The sequence below is a fragment of the Trifolium pratense genome, linkage group LG6 (genome assembly GCF_020283565.1).
Source record: "Trifolium pratense cultivar HEN17-A07 linkage group LG6, ARS_RC_1.1, whole genome shotgun sequence".
In the NCBI taxonomy this organism is placed as follows: Eukaryota; Viridiplantae; Streptophyta; class Magnoliopsida; order Fabales; family Fabaceae; genus Trifolium; species Trifolium pratense.
In genome coordinates, this window is record NC_060064.1 from 37,479,532 (window position 1) to 37,496,305 (window position 16,774).

At 32.4% G+C, this 16,774-nt stretch overlaps 2 protein-coding genes across 2 annotated transcripts; both read left to right on the top strand.

Annotated features, from left to right (window-relative positions):
* Positions 1-9,820: 9,820 nt before the first annotated feature.
* On the top strand, positions 9,821-10,854 carry LOC123892216 (putative F-box protein At3g25750). Its single transcript, XM_045942029.1, is given in 2 exon segments — positions 9,821-10,549; positions 10,552-10,854. Coding segments are annotated over 2 exon segments (1,032 nt in total).
* Positions 10,855-13,706: 2,852 nt separating this feature from the next.
* On the top strand, positions 13,707-14,910 carry LOC123891589 (F-box protein At2g26160-like). Its single transcript, XM_045941476.1, has one exon. The coding sequence runs from the start codon at positions 13,752-13,754 to the stop codon at positions 14,859-14,861; it is 1,110 nt and encodes a 369-aa protein (XP_045797432.1). The 5' UTR covers positions 13,707-13,751; the 3' UTR covers positions 14,862-14,910.
* The last annotated feature ends 1,864 nt before the right edge of the window (positions 14,911-16,774 follow it).

Genomic DNA, 16,774 nt, shown 5'->3' on the forward strand with positions numbered 1-16,774 from the left:
AGTCCCACATCGACTATGTATGGGAAGAATGTTGGATTTATAAAAGAGATGACCCATTAACATAACACCTTAAGAGTGTGTTTGGATGGAGGAACTTTTTGAGGTAAAGTAATGTTTTGAGGGAATTCAAATGATTTGAGGTGAATTCCATTGTTTGGATGATAATTTGAAGAATTTTCAAAATGATGGAAATCTATGAAGTATTTTGTTCAAGTTAAATTTAGAGAATTTCAAAATGACCCATAAAACCAAAGAATTTGAAATTTCTTCTTCTCTATAAACTTTTTTTTTTTTTTTGTGAATCCTTCTTTGTAAACTTTTAAAAATTACTAAATGATCATAAAACCTAAAATTAGCCAAAAAAAACCTAAAATCAGCATAAAAAACCTAAAATCGGCCAAAAACCCAAAAATCGACTATAAAACCCGAAAATCGGCCGAAAACCCAAAAAATGGCAGAAAAACCTAAAATCGGCCAAAATTCCAAAAATCAAGTATAAACCCTAAAATCGGCCGAAACCAAAAAAAATCGGCTGAAAAACCAAAAATCGACCGAAAACCTAAAATCGGCCAAAATCCCAAAAATCGACTATAAACCCTAAAATCGGCCAAAAACCCAAAAAATCGGCCGAAAAACCTAAAATCGACCGAAACGCAAAATTCCATCAATTTTAAAATTCTTTGTTTGAGTAATGTAATTGAATTTCCTTCATTTAATTTTATTTATTTTAATAAAACCGACCCTAAACCCAAAAAATTGGCCGAAAAACCTAAAATCGACTATCAACCATTATATAAGCCGAAAAACCGAAAAAATCGGCCAAAAACCATAAAATCGGCAGAAAAACCTAAAATCGACTATAAACCATAAAATCGGGCAAAAATCATAAAATCGGTCGAAAAACCGAAAAACCGAAAATCGGCCAAAAACCTTAAAATCGACTGTAAACACAAAAACGGCTGAAAAACCTAAAATCTGCCAAAAACCCAAAAATCGGCCGAAAACCCAAAAAATCAGTCGAAAAACCAAAAATCGACCCTAAACCCAAAAAATCGGCCAAAATCCCAAAAATCGATTATAAACCCAAAAAATCAGCCAAAATCGCAAAATTTGAATTTAAACCCTAAAATCGAGCGAAAAACCTAAAATCGACCGAAAAACTTAAAATCGTCCAAAAACCCTAAAATCGGCCGAAAAACCTAAAATCGACCGAAAAACTTAAAATCGTCCAAAAACCCTAAAATCGACTATAAACACTAAAATCGACTGAAAACCCAAAAAATCGGCTGAAAATCCTGAAATCGGCTATAAACTCCAAAATCGGCCGAAAAACCTAAAATCGACAGAAAACCCAAAAATTGACTATAAACCCATTTTCGGCCGATATTAGGGTTTATAGTCGATTTTTGGGTTTTTCAGTCGATTTTTCGTTTTTCGGTCGATTTTTGGGTTTATAGTCGATTTTTGGGTTTTTGGCCGATTTTTTGGGTTTAGGGTCGATTTTTGGTTTTTCGACTGATTTTTTTGGATTTTCGGCCGATTTTTGGGTTTTTGGCCGATTTTAGGTTTTTCAACCGTTTTTGTGTTTACGGTCGATTTTAAGGTTTTTGGACGATTTTCGGTTTTTTGGTCAATTTTTTCGGTTTTTCCAATTTTATGATTTTTGGCCGATTTTATGGTTTATAGTCGATTTTAGGTTTTTCTGCCGATTTTATGGTTTTTGGCCGATTTTTTCGGTTTTTTCGGCTTATATAATGGTTGATAGTCGATTTTAGGTTTTTCGGCCAATTTTTTGGGTTTAGGGTCGATTTTATTAAAATAAATAAAATTAAATGAAGGAAATTCAATTACATTACCCAAATAAAGAATTTTAAAATTGATGGAATTTCATCACTTTATCCAAACAATGGAATTTGAAAATGAAGGGAATTCAATTGAATCAACTGAATTGCCTAGTATTTAAAATCCCTTGAATTTCTAAAATCTTCCATCCAAACACACTATAAGGTTTTGGGTTGGGATTTGACGTCTCCCTCTCTTATGTGGTCTTGGAGCATTGACTCATTGTTTCTCCTGAGCTCCCCCGGACTCCCCAACAGTGGTATCAGGGCCTAGGTTTGGCTTGGTGGGGGAGCAGGAGGGGATCCTGGTTTGGATCAATTATAGAATGTGGGGGAACTCACACTTGGAGAGAATGTTGGGTTTCAAGTGTGAGTGTTTAAGTCTCACATCGACTATGTGTGAGAAGAATGTTGGATTTATAAGAGAGGTGACTCATTAACCTAACACCTTAAGGTTTTGGGTTGGGATGTGACGTCTCCCTCTCTTGTGTAGTCCTGGAGCATTGACCCATTGTTTCTCCCGAACTCCCCCGGACTCCCCAACATATGTTTCATAGAATAGACTACAACAATAATGTGGTTATGAAGTGAATAACGATAATGTTGATAACACAATGAGTAGGTTGAAATGGAAAGCCTTTTGAAAATATTCAAAACTTTAGTAACAAAGATGCCCCTAGGAATCTGCATGCCTTCTCATTGTCAATTTCTTTTGCTCCACGTTATTAACTCATAAAGAGAATTTCTACCTCTTGCCACCACCAGCTTGTGGAGACAATATTTTTATTTTTTTTGTCATTGTCGTTGGGAAAAATCAGCATAGAGAAAATAAAAGAACGCAATCAACAATACAAGCATATAATGTGGAAACTCCAGAACCGGAGAAAAAACCACGGCCGTTGTCAAAACCGACAACTAGAGAATAAACACTATGTGAAAATTGTTACAACATATAGACTACTCTCAATCTTCCCTTGGCTCCCAATACACCCACACTCTCCAAAGCAAATACCAAACTACATCTCTCAACCCTCTAATACAAGAGTACAAGAGAAAAACAAAAAAGTCAGATATAAGTTTAAAGTGCTACTGACTGGTGCAATTACAAACAAAGAACTTAGGTCCATTATATTGCTTTGATTTCCTCCTTGCTTCACAATTCTAAGCGATGTGGGACTTTCAATAGCTATTTTTTAACCTCCTTCTTTATTTAAGAAACTAGGCGATGTGAGACTTGACAATCAACCCCAACAATCTTCACCTTGATTGCAAGAGTTCCATCTTCCGCTTCCATTGTCTATACCGACAATCATACTCCACCATGAAAAAGTATACTTCACTTGGAACTAAACCATCCCAAGATTTTGCTTCACTTGGAACCAAGCCATCCCAAGAATTTCATCTCGAAACCTTGCTGAAAATTTATGGTGCAACTTCCATGTTGGCTTTCTCCGGAAGTTCATCAACCATCGAAATAACCGCGTACCTTGCATCAATGCCAACCAATGCCCGCACGCTATAACCACACACCTTGCATCCATGTCAACCGATGCTCATGTGTCACTTGAACAACTTCAAACTGCTCTGAAACCACCTTCAGGCCATTGTTAGGCTCCAACAATTCCAGTTTAGTTACATCACCTAGTAAACCTTGTTTCACTAGTCCAACTAAACTCATGCCACTAACAAGTACCCACCCGAAGATCCACAACTTAACCAAAACGTGAGAATCGTCACTAGTAACCGATGCATAACCAATAATAGTAGAACTATCTAACAAGTATCTACCTACTATCTAAGCATCAAAGTTCAAGAAAATACCTCGCATCGTGTTAAAAGAAACTCAGTCATACCTTGAAATTGCTTCTTGAAGGATGTTTTTCTAAAAGTTTATAAGCTTGATCAAGAATGGGGTAAATGGTTAGATGTAAAAGATTTGGGTGATGTTTCCTTTGTTTTGGCTCAAGACTCAAATTTTGCATCTACTTATATTATCAATGCGTGGCTTCTTGTAGCATAACTTGTTGGCCTTGTCCAGCTTTATTTCATCCTGTGACCAGTAGTTAATTTGTAAGTATAATAATCACTCAATTAAAAAATATGTTTGATTTTAGTGTCTTGTGGTTGTCACTTTATTTTTAATATAAAAATTTAGATTCAGAATGGCACACCCTCGTACAAGGTTAAGGTAACCAACAAAGTTGTTGAAAAGATAATTTTGGTAGTGATACTTCTTTTGGAGCCAGCTTTTTAATAATTGCTATGATTTGGTGACATGTATTTATTCATTTATGTAGTTAACGAGGAATAATAATTTTGAACGATGATGTCTTCTGTCATATAGCTTGGTTGACATGCTTATATTCTCACAATCCAAGAGTTCCTCTAGGCTCTAACAATTTTTCATCAAAATACTCAAACTCTATAACTTGTTCACCAAGCTCTGATTTAACCTTTGAACATGATGAAGTTGAATTGGAGGGAAAAGAGGGCTTAGAAGGATTACAAAACCACATTGCATGGAAAATGTTCATGCGGAAAGTTAGAAGGCTCGTAAGCTTTTGCAGCTTCCTCAATAGTATTAAATGTATCTAGCCAAACTCGAGCTCCATGCCTAGCTGAATCTCGAACAGCTGCAGATAAAATAATCATAAATACATTTTTTTGGAATAAAAGAGGGTCGAAGCCCAACATATATCCATTTTAATCATATGTTAATTAATGAGTGTGGATGTAAAAGTAAATGTATGTGCACCTTCGGATACATGTATCGATTAGTAAGTTAGTAATGGTACGGTGGAGAAAATTTGAGAAGGACAAATTATATATCAATTGTTTCATCCGAAATTTGAACACAATCACTTGAGATTATAAAATCCATTTTTTACTGATACGAATCATTTCAATCAATTCACTGCTCACAATATCACTACAAGAGCAACTCATTTATTCGTCCAATTTTTTTTGAGGAAAACTTCTATCGTTAAAAAAAAAAAGCGTTCCTTTGAAATAGTTTCTCGAAAAGCCACAAGATGCACATGTAAGATGTTACCATTTGCAAATCACAAAGTATGAAACGTTCGAAATAGTTCCTTGGAATACATAATAAAGTTCAAGACATTTGGTGAGGAATCAATTACTCAGAACGCCTAACACGTTGCGAGGAAAAACTTTCTTGACAAGCAAGGGATATCCATTAGCCTTATCACGCATCGAGGAAAACTTCTCCTCGAAAAGCAAATAAAATATAGTCGCTATGTTTTTTTTGTTGGAAAAGGAAATATAGTCGTTATGTGACTATTGCACGCCTACTTACAAAATATAGCCGTTATGTGATCGTTACACGCCTGCTTGAATAATATAGTTGTTATATGACCGTTGCATGTTTGCTTATAAAATATAACCGTTATGTGACCGTTGCACGCCTAATTAAAAATAGAGTTGTTATTTACCGTTGCACGCCTACTTATATATAAGGTTTATTGTTCACAATTTTTTTCAATCCGCTTCTTCAATTCTCTCCTCAATTTAACTATACATTCTCACACAAAAAATAAAATAAAAATCTCTCAATAAAATAAATCTTTTTAATCTCAAACTACGGTCATTTCTTCCATTGTTTGCTGCAATTGTGGACGCCAATCTTGACATCTTTTCATCACATTATTATTGTCGGTTAGTTTTTCAAATCTACTCTATTTTTCAAATATTTCTCTCTTCTTATATATACTCTCTCTTCTCGATTTATTTTCACAACCAAACATACCACTAGTAGATTTCTTATATATGATTGTGTATTCATTGCATACATAAGTGGTCAAAATTTCAACTCTTGAGATAAATAAGTGAAAAATTCCAGTTTAATTTCTGACCTTGCACATTGTATAATATCCCGATAGCAACTGAATCGTTTCAATTAATTCACTTATGTTTGAAATTTTATTTGGCATTTGATTTTATTTCAGGAATTGTGGAGAGACTTGAAGAAAAAGTGTGTGTGATCTTTGTGGTGTGATGGATGATAATACGGTGAAATGGTCAGATCTCCCACTAGGATTATGGTCAGATGTATCAAAAAAAAGGTGGGAACTTGGCTACCCATCTCATAAAATTGGGTCACCAGCCCATCCTATGTGTCTCTAATTTATTGGTTTAAAAATGTGTATTAACAAATAGGGATGGCAATGGGCGCCCACGGGTGCGGGTTTGAGTGATACCAAACCCACACCCGAAATCAACACCCAAACCCAAACCCAAACCCAAATCTGTTCGGGTGGCAAAACCACACCCACGCCCACACCCATTGGGTTCGGGTTTTTTACACCCAAACCCAAACCCACAACACATTTTGTACTACTTTGCAAATTTAAGCAAAACAAGGTAAATTTAAGCAAAAACAATGGAATTTAAACATATTGTCAATCACTTAGCAAAAACATAGGTTTAAAATTACAAGGGAATTTAAAATTACAAAATAGTCTTTCAAGAAATTAAATTACAACTAAACCAAAATTAAGTTCTTCCAACTTTCAAGCAAAATTCAAACACAATTTTGGTTTGTGGTTTGTGAAAAACCTAATTTTACTTTTACACTTATATATATATATATATATATATATATATATATATATATATATATATATATATATATATGGGGGTATTTAGGTAATGTTAACATGTTTCGGGTGGGTGTATGGGTTTCGGGTGTGGGTTTGAGTGATACCAAACCCACACCCATATTTTCGGGTGTCACCCAAACCCAAACCCAAACCCAGTCAATTCGGGTTTCGCCCGTTGACTTGGGTTTGGGTTCGGGTGGGTCTCACGGGTTTGGGTTTTTCTGCCATCCCTATTAACAAAGCATTTAATTATGCATTTTCACTATTTATAATTACAAACCTGCCCCTTTTTAATTACAAATCTGTCCATTTTAATTAATGCATTGCTGCAAACCCGTATCCCCAATTCCCCGTAAACTCTCCTTGCAACATTCAAAGCACAAATTGGAAATTAAAAGGTTGCCATTATTGGCTATGTTGTATCTTTTATTTTTATTTTTTATTGGCAAAAAAGGTAAAGTTTATTACTATGCTATACTATTAGGGCCCGTTTGATGCGCAAAATAGGATAATGACATGATAGGATATAAAACAGAATAAGAATAGGATAATATATAAGCAGGATAACAGTTCTCCTGAATTATCCTATCATGCGTTTGATGCACACAGGATAACAAACATGATAACTATCATATTATGTTTTTAATACATACTCTCTCATAATAATATGATAAAATATATAACATACTTAAATGATAAAATTACCCTTATAAAACAATTATTATTTTTATAAATTATTTTGTAATACTTTAAATTTTATAAATAAAAAATATAATAAGTAATCAAATAAATTTTTATATAATTTTAAATAAACATCATGAGAAAATAAACAAGTTAATTTTTTTATATGAATCATAATCAAATAAATAACTCAATTATATATGTTAGATAAGCTAAATAAATATATTATTTATGTTATTTATATTTATTATTTATTAATTTATATTTTTTATTTTATATTTTATTAAAAAACTTATCAATAAATTATTTTCTTATACTATCCTGCTGGTAACCCAGTTCAAATTCAGAAAAAGAATTTTAACTAGAGAGACAGAATATGATAAGTTTCAGGATTAACTTATCATATCGTGTTGTCGCACCAAACACTGGATTGAGACAAGATGTAGGATATGATATAGTTATCATATCCCGTCTTTGATATACTACTTTATTTATTATAAGAGAATGAGATTTGTACATAACATATTAAATTTATTGGAGACAAAAAGTGTGGAGGAAAAAAATATGAATTTATTGGTAAATTAAAATGAGGTTATAATATGAAGAAAATGTGCAAAAGTACACTTCAATAGGTTAATTTGGTGTTACTATTCTAAAAAGGAGCGGAGGGAGTATATTGTTAATAAATTTTTTTTAACCAAATAATTTTATGTTTTAACATATAAATTGTAAGAAACAAATAAAAAAAAAATTGTGACATTTTTTAGTTTATCTATCTTCTCTATGCAAGTAATGCAACTAAAATTAAATTCAATAGTTTCTCATCGGCACTCTTTCTCCACACAGACCTCAAATTCATAAAATAAACACAAATGATATTTATAAGAACTTCAATAGATTTTTTTTAAGAGAAATATTGGATTTGAACATGGACCAAGTTATAATTTATAAGTGTATTCGTCAAAAATAATAGTCTCGTGTATATTTTTTAATAAAAAATTAGAAATTTGATTAGAAATATTTAGGATAATTTGATAGTAATTCACTTTATTGTATTATTATTATTATTTAGGTTCGTGGTGCTCAGTTATGTCGATCGACCATCCCTCGATCTGGCTTTCGAATGATACTGGGTTGCTTTGGATGTTCAACTAAATTGGTTTCGTCAGAGGTTGATATTTCAATATCTGTATCAGTTATTGATTTCAAACGGTATTGCTTGAAAAAGCATCCCATTGGACTGACAATTGTTTTGCAAGTTTAATTTTGTTTATTGTCCTGAGCTTGGAAAGGAGGTCGTCTTTGTCGCCGTTGTCATTCGGATGTTTTAATTGCGTTGTTTTGTTGAAGCTACCAGTGAGCTATACTCATCAAGACCCAATTTCGGTCTGATTTGCTCGAAAGGGCTAGGTACGTTAGATACTCCGTGTCGACGGCAGTAGTCACTGGTGTCTTTGGTAAGTCATGTGCTCGTGGGGCTCGACTCTTTTGAGTAACCATCCCTCGATCTGGCTCTAAATTGGCTTTGGGTTGCTTTAACAAGTTTTGATCGTCAGCAGTTATTACAGAGACTTCACTTTGTCGGGTTATCTCAATATCTGTATCATCTCATGATTTCGGACGGTTTAGCTTGAAAAAGCGATCATCACTTGCTACTTGCCGCAGGAAGTAGTGGGTAAGTGGGCCGCTCCGTGCTGACGGTCGGTTCATTCGCCTTAAGTTATTAGGACTTCTATTTTGTCTTTTTGGATTAAATAGGAGTTTGTATGCTTCATGATTCTACATTTACTTATTCAGGGGCCTAGTCCCCCTCTTATAATTATCTTATTTTTCTTTTTATTAATAATATGACATGTGGAAGGATAGGAGATCTATCCCTACCTTGATCTATTTTAACTTCTTAAAAAAAAAAAATTTACTTGATGACTTATTTCAACTTTAAATTCCACTTCATTATACATATCAATTTGAGTATCATATTTACTTTCAATTTGATTTTTTATAACACTCTGGTTACTATTATTATTATAAATAAAAAAAATTATTTTTAAGATCAATTGAATAATTAATGAATTTTATATGTATCATAGATCATATATCCATTATTCAATGAAACTAATTAAATTTTTTCTTTTTGTATATACTTTAAAGATAATATAATTTGTACACTGAAAAAAAAAGATAATATAATTTTTAAAACAAATTATATTAATTATAATTAAATAAACAATATTTGATTATTTATAAATAAAATAATTAGACTGGTAATTTATTTTAATTTGTTTCAAATAGTTTTAATAATTTAATTTTTTTTTTAAATATTCTTGCAACTCACTGTAATCTGCTTTTATAATTTTAAAATCAACTTTAAAAAATTTTAAATAGCAAAGAGTAATGGGAAGTGAAGAAGAGTTTAGAGACAAAAATGAAGCAAAAATAATGTTATCGAGAAGAAATGCTTTGGAATATGAATGAAGTGCTTTGGGATTACTGCACTAGTATACGGCAACATTAATGCAAAATGGGTTAAAATGCAATTACATAGAACTCATTACTAATATTAAAAATTACACATTAATTGAAAGTGTGATACATTTTGACCATTAAAATTTTGACATGTCAGCTGGGCTACACAACCCATTTTATTGGAATGGGTAGTTAAGAATTTGCCCAAAAAAAATGAGTACTACAATTGATGCTATTCGATTCCGCAGTACTTGTAGTTTATGGCGCTCCATTCTCCCTCCTCCTCCTCGTCCATCTTCCTCTTACAAACTTCTAACATTTCAATATCTTCTAGATAGTAAATTTAGGCAACTTCTCCAATCTAAAATATATCGTCTAGAACCATTAGTACCAACTTGTTCGTCGTCTAGTTCTTGTTCTTCTAATAAAGGGTGGATCATAAAGGTTGAAGAATCAACATCCGGTAAACTTCGTCAGTTAGATATTTTGACTAACATTGACATCTCACACATATTTCCGTCTACCGTGTTAGATTTCATGAACTTACGAATTAGTGAATTATTTGAAACATACAATATCTATTCTTCTAATGTTGAAGATGATTTAAATTCATTTGAACGTGTTAACGATATTTATCGATTAGTGTTGCTTCCTGTTGAAGGACATGGTCAAATGGTCTTTATCTTGAATAAAGATAGAAAATTGCGTATTTGCAGCAATAATAGATATTATAACAATTTGATATTAGTGGAAGATTGGATTACAATATATGATGATATAATTATTTATATGGAGAAGGTTTATGTTGTGGATACAAATGGAATTCTTTTCTGGATCAATTTTTCATCACATATGTTGGTACAATCTTCACCTCCTTTAAACAGTGATGGAAAAAAGAAGTATTTGGTAGAATCGCATGGGCGTCTATATGTGTTTGATATGAATTATATAAAAGAACTCGATCAAATAATATCTACAATTTAACCATTGCTATAAGTGTTTTAGTTGTTGATAATGATTCAACTAGATGGCTTCGTGTATCGGACTTGGGTGATGATGCGTTTGTTTTGGGAAAAGATTCGAATTTTTCATTATCGGCTAAAGATTACTATGGATTCGAGAAGAATTGCATTTACTTTCGTATTAAAGACAGGGCTGCTTGTTTCAGCTTGAAGGATCAGGAGTTTAAGTTTGTTGATCATTACAGTTTATGGCCTTGCCCAACTTTGTTCAATTCTAATTTCTGATATTGTGTGAGAAATGTTAAATGCACCAAACCAAACTCATTTGTCAAGACTCAAGATGCTCCATAACTTTAATGCATAGAAGGGAGAAGCGTTGTCTGGCCTAATTGGTAGACTTTTTTTGAAAGAGTTTTGTTATTGAAACACAAAAACCAACACTATAGTCTATCAATTGTTGCGCAGATAAAATAGTCGACATTTGTTTATCTACAAACAACTTCACTTGGTGAAATAGTTTGTCTAACTCTATTTGGAATGATTTCAATCAGAATAGACTAGGTTTACCTTTATATAGGTTTACCTTCAACAAGGTTTTATCTCATTGGGTTTTCCTTGATAAAGTTTTTAATGAGACAGAATGTTTGTTTCACCCTGGGTTTTGGTCCAGTCCCCCCAAGGTTTCATTTGTATCATTGGTTTATTTTTATTTAATATATTTGATTAAGTTATTTCTTAGCTAGGTAATACCTTTGAGATGTCAACATAGTTAGGATGCCTTAGTTGTCACATTTGTATCTTTTTAACCTTTACAAAAATGTTGGGTTAGATAGCACTTTGCACGGCTTGGGTGATTTAGATGCATGCATATAAATGGGAAATGTGTTGTCTGGCCCACTTCATAGACATTTCAAGTTGATCCGACAACACTTCCCTCCTCTTTCTATACACACATTCAAATCATGCTGACCGTATAAAATGTTGTCTGGTCCACTTGATACACTATAATGTAAGTTTCTGTGTTTCAATAACACAAGCTTTTATATTTTAGTGATATTGTTATGTTTTCTTTTTGTTTTGAATCAAATAAACTTAACGCATTTCATTAACCAGTAAATATTTAATACATAAGGGTATAAAAAGTTATTTTTTTTAATTCTAAATACTCTATGTCAAGTTAGTAGTACTTTAAAAAAAGTTGTTTTGAGGTTACACAATGTTTATCCAATAATTATTACTATTATTATTTTTTTGAATAGAAATTATTACTACTAAATGTGTATGCCTGTGTATAACTTATTATATATATATATGGGAAGGGATCAAATTACACAGGTGTAACATTTAAGTAATGTTACACCGCTCAATAACGCTTTAACGAATACAAATTTTACAAAATCATCCGTTGGATTGAAAGCTTATATCGTATAGATCATCTATGTTGAATTGTATAAAAATCTAGAATCGTTTGATATGTTTTTGAGATAAATCAAGATTAATGGTATTCAATAAAAACGCATAAACCATTAATCTTCATCGGTCTCAATAACATGATAAATCAATATCTTTTTGATATTTAACATGATATTTTAGAAACTTTGACTATATATGTCATCATATTTCAATTCTAGTTTATAATAATACATTTATATGTGAAAAACGTAACTAATGTGGATTAATACATTTAAACTACTGAATAAGTTAATAAATTTATAATTTAATCAAAGTACAAATTTTAATATATAAATGATGATAGTAATAAAAATATTATTCATATTATCTTAAATAGGTCGGCCTAGTAGGCTAAATGGCTTTTTTGATGGCCTGCAACCTGACCTATTTAACTAAATAGGCTTATAAAGAAGCTTTGGCCTGCTCTATTTAAAAAAATAGACCGACCTGGCCTGAGCCTATGTAGGCTAGACCTTAAGGCCCCGTAGGCCGGTCTGACCTGTTCCCACCTCTAATTGCTATTACCTAAGCATTTTGTTTTTTTTTAAAGGTATTACCTAAGCATGTCAACCAAGTTCTAAGACAAAAAGAAATTATTTTTTGACCAAATATTTTTTATTTAAAATAAAAATAATAACTTTTTTTTGGAAATATTATAAAAAATCAATTATTTCCATCGAAAAATATTATAGAAATTTTGACCCTTAATAAAATAAAGATTAGATCAAAATCTTCATTTTATTTCTTCAAAATTTTATTCAATAGAAAGAATCTAAACCCGTGTGTTATGTTTTAGTTTTTTTTTAAATCAAATTCTGAATGTTATTTATTTCTCACATTGAGTCAAAAAAAAAAAAATCCGAGAGAGGGTTTGTAAGCCTAAAAAGCAAGGACGTGCAGCATAGAAGAAGAACTACGAGTGCCAGCAGTGTTGGAAACTTATCCAGGTTTATTTTCTTTGTCATGTTTATTTTATTCAATATGAGATTGAGGATCATTCATCTGACTTTGTTTAAAACCTATTATGATTATCATTTGATTCTTTGGTTATCATAATTTAGTTTATTGATTTAGATTTTTATCACCGGTTAATTGTATATTTCATGGTTTAAAAACTGAAGTTTACTCCTGAGATTATAAATCTTTGTGTCTCTGGTCTAACAAAATTCATCGATACATGAAACCATAATAAAATTCAATATATACTTAATGCTTAATTCGAATTTAGGTTTACTAAGAAATTATTTAGAGATTTAATCCTAAAAACATAAAAAGAATTAGAGATTTAATTAAAAGCATAAGTTCTTCTCATTAAGAAATTACGATTGGTCCACAAATCCTAGTTCAATTGGCAGAAATGCCAGATATTGCTAGTGTCAGACGTCATGACCGGGTTTCGAAAACCCCGATCACTTCACTTTGTGTGTGTGAGTTTTCAATGACTTTGTCATTTCGTCTATCAACCAAAAAAATATTAGGATTGACCCTGTGAACTTAGCTCAGTCCAGACATTGTCATCATAGACTCCTCTAACACCATATTGATTATAATTTTATCTTTAGTGCGTTTGGTCGTAATTTTGAAGCCCCCGTTGGTTGTATCGATTTATGAAATACTATTTTTATTCTTCTTTTTTGCTCAAAATACCAGAGAGGCAGAGACCAAAGAATTTGCCAGTGACTAAACGGAGAATTGAAGAAGAGAAAGGAAAAAAAGAGCGTGTTGTGGATATGATGAATATGAATAAGAAAGAGTGTTCACAATTGTATCTTCCAGAAGAATTATGGGCAATTATATTCAAAAAACTCAAATCTCCACTTGATGTTGTTCGATTCCGCAGTACATGTAGTTTATGGCACTCTTTTCTTCCTCCTCCAACTCTCTCTTTCAACCTTTGCATTCCACATCAAGAATATTTTCTAGAACAAACCAAAATATATCGCATTCAACCATCACCACATGATCAGGACCCTTCAACTTCTCCTTGTTCTAATAATAAAGGGTGGCTCATCAAAGTCTTTCAGAATACAGATTCCTCCAAATTTTATCTCTTTAATCTTTTCACTAACCAGAGACTCTCAAGTCTAAAAGTAAATTTGATGAATGTTCGAGTTGTGGAGTTGTTTGAACTATATACTCTATGTCAAAGATATAAAAATAATTTTGGGTTTGCACCTGATAGTATTTTTCACATAGTAATTCTATTTTCAGTTGAAGGTCGTTGCATGGTCTTTGCACTATATACTGATAAAAAGTTGAGAGTTTCCAATATTGGAGAACAGAAATTTACCATATTAAAAAAGGATGATTATGGAGGAAAAAGGTATTTTGATTTTGACGATATAATACTTTACAAGGGACAAGTTTATGTTGTGGATGAAATAGGAACTATTTTTTGGATCAATACTTTGTCCTTAAAGTTGGTTCAGTTTTCACCAAAAAACTCCAGTTGTGGTGAAGAGAGACAACCGATGAATTTTGATAAGCGATTAGTAGAGTATGATGGAAATCTCTATGTGGTTGATTTATATATTGATGGTGATGATGAAAAGTATCGCAGACTTAGTTACTTATCGAGGGGTGTTTATGTGAAAGTTTATAAGTTTGATCAAGAATGGGGTAAATGGTTAGATGTAAAAGATCTATGTGATGTTTCGTTTGTTTTGGGTAAAGACTCAAATTTTGCATTGTTGGCTCAAGATTATCATGGATGTGAAAGAAATTGCATCTACTTCTATTATCAATGTAGGGCTTCTTGTTTCAGCTTGGAGAATTTAGAATTTAAGCTTGCTAAAAGTTTTTGGCCTTGTCCAACTTTGTTCTATTCTATGACCTGTTAATTTGTAAGTATAATAATCACACTACTAAAGACTACCAGTAAAATTATTGAGGATATGTCACAATAGAAGGTCCAACCATCTGTGTCAACTGCAATTGATAGGGAGGCAGATCCTCTCAATTCTTAAATTCACCGGAGACAAAGCAGTGCAGATCCCCATCATTAACACTTTATCTTTCTATGTTTTTATTTATTTTTTTAATAAAGGGACATGATTTCACACGAGGAAATAAATGTTCACGGGAGAAGTGGTACTTTTTTTAGAGTCGACTTTTTAATAATTGATATCATTTGTTCTTTTAAATAAGATTTTGTGACATGACATGTATTTCTTCATTTATTCGGTTAATGAGGAATAATAATTTTGAACGATATGTCTTATGTCTAATAGCTTTGGTTGACATGCTTAGGTAATAGTTGACCATGTTAATGTTAGCAATGTCAACATGTCTTGCTCTGTATTGAAAACAGGTTTTATTTTATTTTCATCACACATTCACACTTATTACACTCTTTTTTTACCACCACACGTGTGTGAATCAACATTATATTTTTCGAACATTGTAGTTTAAATGAAAGCCAGCACAATCGTAAGCTCTTGCAGCTTCCTCAATAGTATTAAATGTACCAAGCCAAACTCGAGCTCCATGCCTAGCCGAAGATCGAATCTCTGCTGCAAATTTTCTTTATGTACCTAGCAATGTGATGTCCATATATATTAAGTTTTTTCCTTGCCCCTTGTGTTGAATAATTATGTTTTATTTATGAATAATAATCACTGGAGTGTTTTTGCACAAACATGTAAGTAAAACAAATGTAAGTTTTTTGGCTTAGTTGATGATTTTTAATTACTTGCATCTTTTGCTATTTTTGTAACTAGAATATTACATGATCGTCCAACCTGGTTTATGTCACATATTTGACACCATTTTCAAAAATCCTTTCATTTGAATGATATCCTGCATGTTTGGATGCATGCATTGCAGGAATTTCAAAATTGAGTTTATCTCTATCAAATGTGGATTAACTACAAATTTAAATTAGTGTTGTTGTATAGAGGTTATTGCAGTGCTATTAGACAGTAGTTTTTGAATTTTGCTCACCCTATGCATCTTTCCCCCGTTTTGTGCCACCTTTGGAAGAGTATTGTGGTGTGGATTCTTCCGGCTCGACATAGATCAGCCTTTCTTCAACATAGATCAATCACCACTTCACCATACCTCTCTTATTCGTAGGATGTCCTTTTCTAGCCAAGTCGCCGACAGCTGATTGATCAGAAGATGAGAGACTATTTCACCCAGACAAATTATTCACCTGAATTGATGGAGATAGTTCAAAGAGACACTTGGCGTGCCAAGAAAAACCCCTGGCACCTTGAGCATCAGGCTTAGTGGATATGCGAACCTAAAAATCAAATTAAGAATAGTCGGTGAGGAGAGATAATTCATAGCCAATAACACGGGCATCGTGCATGCACTGATCAATATCATCATCAAAGATTAGGAAACATTCTGAATTCTGATATGCATCTGAATAATACATAGCAATCAATTTTAACAAGCATGAAGAAACTTAGTTGCTATTGTAAGTTGTGCAGCTTTCATGCAATAGAAACCAGAGTTTGTCAAATTTCTGCCATGGCAGTATGGCATGACGAATTTTGTGCCAGCCACCATAGTCCTCATCTATTATATCCGTGATGCTTCCACGTACCATAGGCCACAACATCATGTTTATATGGCGGATTTTTGGCTGTCCACCATTGATAACATTGTATACAACTGATTCTGAAGAGAGGAATGGTTAAAATCTTATATTAATTAAGATGAAGAATGGAATGAAATTGCATAACAATTCTAGTACCACATGCCAGGGCTTGTTCAAAGATTTAACACACCATGAAATAGTAACACT

What these genes read in the sequence shown, in the direction of transcription:
- LOC123891589 (XM_045941476.1), top strand. Translation starts at nt 13,752, where the DNA reads ATGATGAATATGAATAAGAAAGAGTGTTCACAATTGTATCTTCCAGAA.